The 12,068-nt window shown below is 40.9% G+C and overlaps 1 protein-coding gene across 1 annotated transcript in view; it reads left to right on the forward strand.

The window, feature by feature from the left end:
* The window catches only part of ABCA13 (ATP binding cassette subfamily A member 13), a 281,591-nt gene that overhangs the window by 179,593 nt on the left and 89,930 nt on the right, over nt 1-12,068 (forward strand). Inside the window, 2 exon segments of the mRNA XM_030551464.1 lie at nt 2,532-2,619; nt 10,349-10,457. Coding sequence (XP_030407324.1) covers nt 2,532-2,619; nt 10,349-10,457 — 197 coding nt within the window.

The raw sequence follows: 12,068 nt of genomic DNA on the forward strand, positions 1-12,068 counted from the left end.
ATAAGCCAGACACTGCTGCCATATGCCCCAGACACTGCCTACACTGTGGCATATGGCAGCAGGCACAGAAGTAATACCATATGCCAAGCTTCATATGTGATGCTTTCAGATGTGGATCAGTTCGGTTTACAGACAAAACAGAGACAGATTAGATAAATGTGTGTCACTACCCACCAGGATCAAAAAGTCCTTAGACTGGTGGAAAGAACTAGCAGATGTTTGAAAGGGAATCCCCTTTTCACAAACCTCCCCATCATTGCTTCTTACCACTGATGCATCCCTCATAGGATGAGGCACACATCTAAATCACCTCAGGACACAAGACAGGTGATCATCCACAGAGATATCCCTCCACATCAACCTCCTAAAACTCAGAGCAGTCAGGAATGCTTGCACCCATTTCCTCCCGCTGATTAAGGGATTACACGAGAGTCCTAACAAACAACATAGCATTTTTGTACCACATAAATTGGCAAAGGGGAGCTAGATTATCCTCCGTCTGTGCAGATGCAATTAGACTATGCAACTGGTGCATTTCCCATGATACCATACTATCAGTGGCTTACCGTCTGGGCACTCAAAACTTGATGGCGGACAGTCTCAATCACAAATTCCCACATGACTATGAGTGGGAAATAAACTCAGCAGTGCTTCATGACCTAGTCAGGTGGTTGGGGACACCATCCGCAGACCTGTTTGCCACTTACTTGAACAAGAAATGTCCGTACTACTGCTCAGAGCAGAAATGGGACGACATTCACTGGGCGATGCTCTCCTTCTCCCCTTGGGCAGGGACCTTCTCTATACCTTTCCTCTGTTTATCTAACTGTCGAAAGTCCTATTAGAAATAAAAAAAGAGAAGGAGCACATATCATATTCATTGCTTCTACTTCGCCAAAAGACTTGGTATCCTTACCTGTCACAACTCGCTACATGCCCTCCAATCTCTCTCCAATCCACTCCTTACCTCCTCTCACAACAAAGGACACACCCAGCATACCAACCTGGAGATTCTTGGTCTCAAGGCATGGCTCCTTCATGATTCGAATGCACAGAGAGCTCCTGCTTGAAGGAGGTACAAGAGATAATACTGCACAGTAGAAAGTCTTCGACACGCCCAACTTACTGTAGCGGGACAGTCACTCCGCTCTGGTCCTGAAAGGGTTAAAAGTCAGTCCTGGGAGAGGGCTGGAGCTGAGAGCCAATAGGAAAAAGCCAGTTAGGGCCAGGCTGTGTCTTATAAAAGAGCTGCAGGGCCAGAAAGCAAAAACTCTCATTCCAGCCTTGGAGTGGGAAGGACCTAGCTGCCTGCTGGAGAGCAGTGCTGGGGAAGGGCAGGCAGAGCTGGGGAGCACCAGGGTCCAGGAGGGACATGGAACCTGAGGCAGGATAACACAGGCACTCAGATAGTACAGTGTTGAGCAGCAGTATAAAACCCTAAAATAGCATTGATCAAATGTGTGGTCATGTACAGACAGATCATATGCGTGCCAGCTAAATTGTATATGTGCAGCATGGGACTTCCTGCTTCATAGGCCTCTTGGAGCTAAAGGGAGAATCTTCATCTGTCCCTTGTATCAGGGTTTATATCCACAGAACCTTCCCATTATTTACACTTGTGCTTGAACTGAATATGGGAGGGTGAGTGGGCCTGGGCTCTCTGCACTTTCCCCTCTTGTCATTCAGAGACCTCTGTTGTGGTGGTGTTGGCAGGGTCCTCCAGAGCAGTAGAACTAGGAGTTAACACTGCATAGAGATCAATAGGACAATTTACATTTCTCAGAGCTGTTGTTGCAGGCCTTCTGTAGACTGAGGCATTGCTGTATTGGTAACACTTCAGTCACATTTCAAGATTTTCTTTGCAGTTCTGAGAGCTAGAAATTTACTTTTATTTAAGTGAAAACTCTGATTCTGATGTAATCATATGACTCCAGGTGCCAGGGCTTGAGACATGGCCCCATCTAATGCCTATGCGTTACTTCAGCCCGGCTTAATTGTCAACCACTGAAGAGTGACATAATTACAAACATTTTAGCAGGTGCAACTTTATCAAGAAGAGAGAAGTGTTACACATACATGTGAAAAACTACATGAAATTGATGTAAGAACATGGAGGAAAGTTATGCTTTTAGGGTAAATGACCAAAACACATCTTGAGTGTTGGAAACTTTTGAAGGTTTAAACACTTTTATGAGGATCAGAACTACCCCAGATGCTCATAACCCCTTCATTGCTCATCAGCTTATTTGTGTTTTCCTTTCCTGAAAATAGAGGCTTTATCTGCAGGGTTCAAAGGGAAAACATTTGCTTGAAGGCACATACCATTCACCTGTATACAAGGAGTAGATTAGATATCTCTTTCAAATACAAATATCGTGATTCTATGGGGCTGAGCTGTACTTCTAGCTTGAAATGTAAAACAATAATAAAGATGTTTATGAATTGTTCGTTGCAAGAAAACATTCCTCACAATGCTAAGAAAGGTCATCTGCTGACAGATAGCCTCCTATTACTTTGTTTTGTATTACTAGATATGGAGGCTGGTCTTTTGGTGTGAAAACATCCCCTGAACTTCAAGACCTAAACCTGAATAAAACATACTCTAAGCTTCTGGCTAAGGTAAGATATGCATATAGAGTCCAATCCGTATTGCAATGCCAAAGTATTCAGATTCTAACTCTTTGGCATTTAACATACAGTAGAACCTCAAAGTTATGAACTGACTGGTCAACCACACATCTCATTTGGAACTGGAAGTACACAATCAGGCAGCCTCAAAGACACCCTCCCCTCCAACCCCCTCCCCCAAAAGGCAAATACAGAACCATGTTAAACATAAACTACTTTAAAAAAAAAGGGAAAATTTGAAAAAAAAAGATTTGACAAGGAAAGGAAACCATTTCTGTGCTTGTTTCATTTAACTTAAGACAGTTAAAAAGCAGCATTTTTCTTCTGCATAGTAAAGTTTCAAAGCTATATTCAGTCTATGTTCAGTTGTAAATCATTGGAAGAACAACCATAATGTTTAGTTCACAGTTACAAACATTTTGAAGTTATGAACAACCTCCATTCCCAAGGTGTTCGTAACACTGAGGCTTTACTGTATAATAATGTAATTTTAGAATCCTTGTGTTTTAAAATTGGGAAAAATCCTAAGATATTTAGTCAATTCCTCTGTCCAGGATTGTTGTACTACTCTGTGCTTTTTGCAAGTCAGTTATAAATAACTCAAATGAGGGGTTTCAATCACTTCCATTGGGAAACTATTTTACAATCTAATTAAGCTCACACTTTTTAAGACTATTTTCTCTATAGTCAGCCTCCATTTTTCTTTATTTCCCTTCTATTCCTACTAAAACCAATCTCAGAATTGGCTGAAGTAAAGTGAACTATAAATTGTGTTTTATTGATGGCTATTTCAGTCTTGTGATCAATATTCTTTTTTTTAAAGCAAACAAAATAAAATATAGCAATTTCATTGCATTTAAAAGAGTAAAGATGTGGATGTCTGGAGTAGCTACTGCAAGAATAATAACCTAAATAATACTTTGCTCTTATAAGATGCTCCTAAAATACTTTACAAATATGCATAAGTATTATTCCCCTTTATAGCTGAATGAACTGAGATTCACATGTCTTGCATGAGGTCACATAACAGACCAGAGGCTTAGCACCCAGATTTCTCTGTTTCCAGACTTATATTTTAACCAGTAAATCATCTGTCTTGCACTGTACCTCACTACCTGAGGTTTTCCTGATTAACTGTTTTGGAGCAATCCATTAGAGGCAGGGACTGTAGGAGTAGTCCTCCATCTACCAAATTCAGACTTTTCTTAAGGCCCTTTGAAGTGCACTGGAAATATTTCCAGAGAGAATACTGTAGAAGACTGGATAGGACCTACGGTCCAGTGGGGAATTAGCAGTCTAGGTGATTTTAGTGTGTTTCCATTGATTGTAAGACCTTCCTCAGACTATCTGAAAAAGACTACCGGAAAAATCTGATGAGGATCAACAAGGACAAGTGCACGTAGGACAGAAGAATCCCATGCACTGCCACAGACTAGGGACTGAATGGCTAGGAAGCAGTTCTGCAGAAAAGGACCTAGGGGTTACAGTGGATGAGAAGCTGGATATGAGTCAACAGTGTGCCCTTGTTGCCAAAAAGGCTAACAGCATTTTGGGCTGTATAAGTTGGGGAATTGCCAGCAGTTCAAGGAACATGATCATTCCTCTCTATTCGACATTGGGGAGGCCTCATGTGGAGTACTGTATCCAGTTTTGGGCCCCATGCCACAAGAAGGATGTGGAAAAATTGGAAAGAGTCAAACAGAGGGCAACAAAAATAATTAGGGGGCTGGAGCACATGACTTATGAGGAGAGGCTGAGGAAACTGGGATTGTTTAGTCTTCAGAAGAGAAGAATGAGGGGGGGATTGGATGGCTGCGTTCAGCTACGTGAAAGGAGGCTTCAAAGAGGATGGATCTAGACTCTTCTCAGTGGCAGCAGATGACAGAACAAGGAGTAATGGTCTCAAGTTTCAGTGAGGGAGGTTTAGGTTGGATATTAGGAAAAAAATTTTTCACTAGGAGGGTAGTGAAGCACTAGAATGGGTTACCTAGGGAGGTGGTAGAATCTCCTTCCTTAGAGGTTTTTAAGGTCAGGCTTGACAAAGTCCTGGGTGGGATGATTTAGTTGGGGATTGATCCTGCTTTGATCAGGTGGTTGGACTAGATGACCTCCTGAGGTCCCTTCCAACCCTGATAGTCTATGATTCTATGATTATTTAAGGTTCATACAACTGTTCAGAGAACTTCTAAAGTGGGAGTCCAGAAACATGAAAGAGAACAACATTTTCCCAGATGTGTTTCAGGGTCTCTGTGACTGACCTCTGTTTTGCTTTTTTGTTGAAATGAAGGGCACTGAAGAAGCGAGTTGCCTTGTGTGTTAAGGAAACTGACCTTTGAATGTTAAATTGGAACTGGATAGAAAGAAGCTCTGACCTTAAACATTTTATATATGTTGGAAAGGGGATAAAAACTTGTTGCTTCTTGTAAATGAAGTAGAGGTGGAAACATTTACCCAAGTCTTGCCCCAAACTACCAGCAGGGGAGGGAGATTAGTTATTAAAACAGGACATGGATACGCCCCTTATCCAAAGTTTGGTTTGTCACCTTTGTCATCTGAATTTGTCCATCAAAAAAAAAAACTGTTTACACTTTCTTTTTTGGTGCTTTATAGTTAAGGGTATGATTCTGCAATGGAGGTCACTGATTCCATGACTTTATGGAACCTCCATGACTTCTGCAATGGCAGGGCTGGAGGACCTGTCAGTCCCAGGGCCACCAGAGCAGTGGTCCCAGGGCTGAAACAGCAGGGGGCGGGGTGGATCAGCCCCTGCCACAAGAGCAGTGTTGGGGCTGGAACAGCTGCTGCAGTCAGCCCCAGGGCTGCTGGAGCAGCAGTTAGTGGCCAGCTATGGGGATGCCAGAGCAGTTGCCCTGAGGGTTGCTGGAGCAATGGTTGGTGGCCACTGAAGCAGCTGGCTGGGGGTCATCCCCAGGGCTGCTGGAGTAGCTGGCTGGAGGGTGTCCCCAGGGCTGCTGGAGTAGCTGGCTGGGGGGTGTCCCCAGGGCTGCTGGAGCAGGGGTTGCCAGTGAAGTGGTTCCTGGGGCCTGCCAGAGCTGCATCTGGCCCCAGGCTGGAACAGCGGCCTGTAACACTTCCCTCCTGCCCCCTGCTGCACTCCCACTGTTAGTTCCCCATCCCAGATGCTATTTTTAGTAGAAGTTAGGAACAGGTCGCAGGCTTCCCTGATTTTTTTTTTATTGCCTGTGACCTGTCCCTGACTATTACTAAAAATACCCGTGACAGAATCTTAACTTTATTTATGTTCACCCAAATTTCTTGCAGCTTTAAACTCTTGACTTGATCAATCCATAATTGGGTACTTGAGTCCAAATGGCTACAATATACTGTGTTTCTCTGCTTGTTGTTTTGTTTGTTCTTGTTTTTTCCGTTTTGGTCTTTGGCACCTACTTCATCTGTCATCAGCAAAAGGATAAATTATAGTTATTCAGTTAGTGAGTAAGCTTCATTTTTCAGAGCCAACATAATAGTGCATTAGACTTATAAAGGGTCTGTGTTATCTTAACTACCTCCTTGAAGTGGCTTTTGACTGATGTAGTATCAAATTATTGCATTAACCTTTCAATAATTAATGACCAGTCTTTTACTTTGACCTTTCGGGCTTGTTCACAAGACAGTGAATGTACCATTTACATAGCCTTTTATGAACGAAAATGGGAAATTTGCATATGAAGAGACTTACTGTACAGTTCATTACACTGCAGAAAACGTCTGAGTCCTTCACAAATTATTCCTCTCCACTGCAGGATTTGAATGACAACTATCTTCCCACTCCAACTTTAACAATACCCAGTCAGAACATGGAAGGTGGCTAGCACCTTAAACACATCTTGTTCCAGGTATGTGACAAAAATAAATCCACAGTGTGTATCACATACCAAGCATGTGTGAAAAAACTCTGGCATTTGACATTCAAAGATGACTGTCATGGAACAGGAGTGTGTAGCCGAACTCAATAGCTCATCTCACCAGCACCCGCTCCTTCCTTAGTTGTGTTGCATGTTCATTGTCTCTATCTGTAATCTGGCCTATAAAGTGCTTGTCGCAAGGTGGCTTGCCCTTTTGAAGGTCAGAGGGCTGGGGCCAGCTATCTCTAGTTACTAAGGAGGCACACCTGAGTAGGGGTCAGGCGATTACCCTATAAAAGCTGCAGGAAGCTGCAGGGAGAAGAGGATGCTCAAGGAGAGACAACTTGGGGAATATGCAGCAAGAAGAGAGAGATTTCTGTCATGGTCCCTGATATGAGGAAAGGAGATTTTAGCTGGGAAGGGTGTGGCTGGATAGAAAGCCTGTCTGGAAGTTTGATTTCTTTTCAGAGAGAAGGCCTGAAGGCAGGTCAGGTCTTGCATCTTCTCCAGCTGCTCATATAGAAGAGTAAGCGAGAGAGAGAGCTCTCAGGGAGGAGAGACTGTGCCTAGCTTAAGGCTGAGGTGAAAGACTTTTTTCTGTTTGTGAATTTCATGTGAATAAAATCATACCCTAGGGAGGGCTATTGTCATTGGACTTGTGAAATCCTGAGTGGAGTTTATTTAAGAAGCCCCTTGAGGAGGGAAACTGATGCAAGGGGCTGCTTCCAGGGCTGTCATGAAGAGGTAATTGTGGAGCAGATGACCCACTGACAGTGCTGTATAAGTGCAAAGATTCATATTCAGACATGTATATAACTTATTGTACAGAAACATCTGTAAAGCCCTAAGCAGCCCTAAAGACAGTTTGAGTACTTGTGGTCTGTAACTAAGAATTTAGGGGGCAGCCCCCAGATAGGCCTTTCTCTAGTTTGACCTTACCATGTTGTCAAAGGTTCATGGAACTGAGGCAATACAAAATTAATTAGATCCCAACGTGGTAGCCTATGACTATTCACCATGTAATTCTAACAGGAAAAAAAGTTTCTCATTGTGGAAGAAAGTTGTCAGACTATGAATGGAAGATAAAATTAGTTAAATTCACAATTTGATTGCATTTATCTAAGGAACACCCAACTGCTCTTCTCAAAGGCAGTAGAATTCCACTGCAGATGAATTTTACTCACAGGTATTCAAGAGGGAGCGAGAGAGAGACAACTTTTAGTGAACCAAGTAAAATATAACCATTGAAGAACACTTGGCATAAAAGAAAGCATAGATGATAAGAACATTGTTGGGACACAGATCTCTTAGGAGCTGTCCTGGATATTAACTCTCCTTATCTGTGGAGACCACCTCTTTCAGTGGAGAACATGTACAGTAACCTTGGCAAAATATCTGCTGTCCTTCAAAGTTCCTTCAAACCACTGCTCCCCCTGTGATATTTGCAGAAATGTACATATATAGGAATATATGGTATATGCAAACACACATCTATCTAAGTATTTTATGGCCCTTATCACTGTAATATCTGAGCACCACAAAGTGCTTAACAGTGTTCCTTTTTACAGATGGGAACTGAGGTATATGGATAAATCAATTAATCTATAGTCATACAAGAAGTCAGACACAGTTAGACAAGATTAAACAGGAAGAGGAAGTTATAGAGATGGAACTTGGGCCCAGATGTCTTGAGTCCCATTCCAATGTGCTATTCCCTCAGTCATGCTTGCTACCTGTGATTAGGTTCTACCATTTTGAGAGTTAAAACTGGTCCTGTGCTAAAAGGGAGACTTTCCAGGGCTTGGCATCTCAGACCCAATTAGAAAACCAAGATTAATCAGCAGTTTCCTCACCCATCTTTCACCTCACCCTAAAAATGTTATCCACATGGCAGTGTTTTGTCTAGCAAAGCTGCATGTTGTTTTCGATGGAACTAAATACCAATACCTCTTTTTCGATGTTGTGGTCACTTGGTTCAAAATTAGTTGCTCTAAGGCTTTTGAAAAAGAACCAGATGCATCATCTGATGAAGATAATAACATCAAGGACTTTTTTCCTTTTTGTCAGATTATAAATGATTAAATATTCTGCTTTAATTTGGTTATTTCCTGATGGCCTGACTCAGTTACATCATTTTATCGCACTCTTGGATGAAGAATGCTGTGAATGCTCTGAAGATGCTGTGATTCTAATTATTGGGCAGGACTTCCAAATGTATTGTTACAGACAATGCTATTTGTCATTTTTTTCCTTATTATTTTGGTTACATTATGAAATTTACTAGGATATTCTGTGAAATCTTATTGAGACCTCTCCCCTGCCTCCAATTAACTGAGGATGTGTCAGCAGAATCTTGCATTATTGTTTTTTGTAATTACTTCTTTTTTTCTTTACAATGTGCATAATTGCAATGGATTCCATTATGTATGTTAAACATTCTTATTTGGAAAGATTTTAGCAGAACAGATAGAAAAAGAAATGGGATGGTGTGTGAGGGAATTGGTTCCCCTTACTAGTTCAGTTTTGATTCTGTTCTGGCACATGGTTGCACAGGTGACCAGAAAGTGCAGAGATCTGAAAGTTGCATATCTGGAGACTGTTCCTGAATGTTTATATAGCAAGCCCAAGGCTTGCTCTCTTCCTGAACCAGCAGAGGGTCACCTGAAGATTAAATAGTTGTCAGGTCTCAGATTGGAACATAGAAGAACTCTAAGACCCACAAAACAATCCCCAATTCATAATTCTTTACAGTCAGTAGCTGCACACTAGAGTTAGCTATATTCTAGAGCAATGAGAGAATTATTTTCCCTCCAAAAATGAGACCTTTTTGTAAATAAGGATTATCTCATCTGTACAAATAACTTTTATGTAAAAAAGTTAAAATTGTTGCCATCTAGTGTCTGTTTGGTGACCTATATGAAATGAGTTGGTGAGGGTCAGCCTAGTTCATGTGGACAGGTATCCACCAACAACCCCAACTATAAATGGAACTCCTCACCACTTTTGTTGGTAGTGTCATCTGAAAGGGCATGGAGCTTATGCTGTTTTCTCACCTCAAGAAGTAGTAATTCCATTAAAGGCTGAGGCATATTGGTCAGGCTATGAGACAGAAACGGGTGCTACCTGTTACTTGGAGAAGGGCTGGGTTGTGCCATAAAGGTATTACTCTGTTGGGGCAGTGTAGAGCTGCATTGTTCAAGAAGATATTGCATCCAAGCTCTAGCACACTGCATCTGAGAGCTCCTCATTGGGTGGGGGTTGGGGAGGAGCATGTTTCAGTGCCTAGCAAACTCTGTTGGATAGATGTTGATGGTAGATGAGTTATTGGCCTCATTCCTCCATGCCCCATATGGAGTGGCTAGCTCCGATTGTTGTGTTTTTCTGTTGCTTGCAGATCTCATTTTGAAATCTCAAAAATGAAAAGTACCCCAGAGTTTTATTGTTTTCTAAATTCTCCCACTGAGTTTCAAATTAAACCAATTAATGTCACCTTTTCAGCACAAATAGGAGAGTTGTGTTTCATGTATATTTGACCTGGTATGATATAAGGGGCTGGTCTAGGTGATCCACTAAACCATGAGTTCTCTTCCTCTTCCTTTGTTGCTAGTTGGATGGAGAGTCCTGGAATGGAAAATGTTGACAACAACTGTACTCAACCAAGGGACCTCTACAGCTCATTTGATTCTGTTCCACCCAGACCGCTCCATCCCTTTCATGTGGCTTCTCAGAGGGGCTTGTAACTCCTGTAATCTTACATAATGTTGCATCTGAAATTCCCTAAAATTCCAGGGTATTTGGATCTGGGGTCCTGGGTCAAGCCATATTTCATTTAACACCTCTGTTTTCTCTCTTAGGTGTGGTACAGCCAGAAAGGTTTCCATTCACTGCCGTCTTACTTAAATCAACTCAACAACCTTATTCTGTGGATGAATTTGCCTCCTTCTGTGGACTGGAGACAGTATGGTAATATTTTTCAAATCTCTGTTTAAATGTCAGTCCATCTTTTTCTAAAAATGCTGATTTTAAAAAAAAAAAGTAAAAAATCAAAATCAAATTAAATAACAGTGTGAAAACTTATGAAGATGTTTAAAGTCCCCCCAGAAAGATAGAAGTAGACTTGCATACTTTCAGGGAGGTTATGAGATGGGGATCTCATAAAATTATAATGTAACTAAGAGGTTATATGTGTTATTGAACTGATTTATATATTGTAGTAATCAAAAATTATTTAATTAAAAGTTTTTAAATTCAAAATATTTATTTTATTTTGAATTTTAAGCATTTTCAAATATCAGACCATTTTGAAAGTGACATTGCATGGTGGGTCCAAAGCTAAATCGGGAAGAAAACGAGAGAGAAAGAATATGATGCTAAGCATATTTAAAGATAGGTTCTGAATGAAATCTCTGGACTTTTGGGTTATTTGAAATCCAAATTAAAATAGAAATTTTCCAAATGGACACGTTCCTTATAATAGGCCAAATCAAAACACCGGATCCAAAGATTCCTGAATTTTTGGGGGCATTGAAATCTGGATCCTGTTTTACATTTGGCAGCTTTAGTCCATCTCTACACAGATTTTATTTTCTCTTTTTTTCATGAGGTCCCTAGCAAAGGAACAATTAGCTTGGCTTGGAGAAAATTAAAAGTAGGTTACCGAAAGCCACAAAAGTTTACATTTTACTGATTTTTATTCATCAGGACTATTTTGCAATGGTTGCAGCTAGTTGGAAAGTTTTCACCAGGTCTAGTTATAGTTGATGGCTTGTATTCTGGTAGCAGAAGGCATCCCAGTCAGGATTGGGACCCCATAGTGTTAGGCATTCTAGCCTATAGATCTGGAAGTGCTCAGTGACATTTGGGAGACATTCTCCAAAGTAGGAATGGAGAAGTCAGTGGAAAGTAGTCAAATGGATAGGGGTAGTTTTGTGCTCTTTTAAATGAGGAGAGAATGCATAGTAGAAAAGGCTCATTGGAAATATGTGGAGTCTTTGAATAACTACTACAATCTGGCCCAATTTCTGTAGTCTCCTGATGGTATACCGTGGTTAAACATCCCTACAGATAGTCCATAAGCTGGAAAACACTGTATTTATTACCATAATGTGTGTCTGTGGCAAAGGCACAAAACAGATAGGTTGATTATGCTGTAGTGATTCAATGGAGGAGAAGGGGACAAGATCATCTTTGAAAAATAGAGGAGTCAAGATATATAAATGTAAGGGGAGATTTTCAAAGGCACAAAGGGCAATTAGGCTATCAACTCCCATTAACTTTCAGCTTTCTCTTATTTTGGTGAAGAGAATCTCCTTGGAATTTGAGGTTAATGCTACAGAATACATGTAATTATTTTTTGGTGTAAGGCTGTTTGTGGGTGGAAAAAACATTTTTACAAGTACAGTTTTGTTGTCACATCTCTGGAATGGGTTTTGATGACATCCAGTAGGATAGATTTAATAAACATGCAACTCTGAGGTAGAAAAAAAAAAGCATTGTGTGTTTTCAGATAGGAGAGAGAAATTGAAAGTAATTTTTAAAAGTGATGTTCAAAAGGTTACTAGAGATTATTGAATT

Source organism: Gopherus evgoodei, chromosome 2 (genome assembly GCF_007399415.2).
Source record: "Gopherus evgoodei ecotype Sinaloan lineage chromosome 2, rGopEvg1_v1.p, whole genome shotgun sequence".
NCBI lineage: Eukaryota > Metazoa > Chordata > Testudines > Testudinidae > Gopherus > Gopherus evgoodei.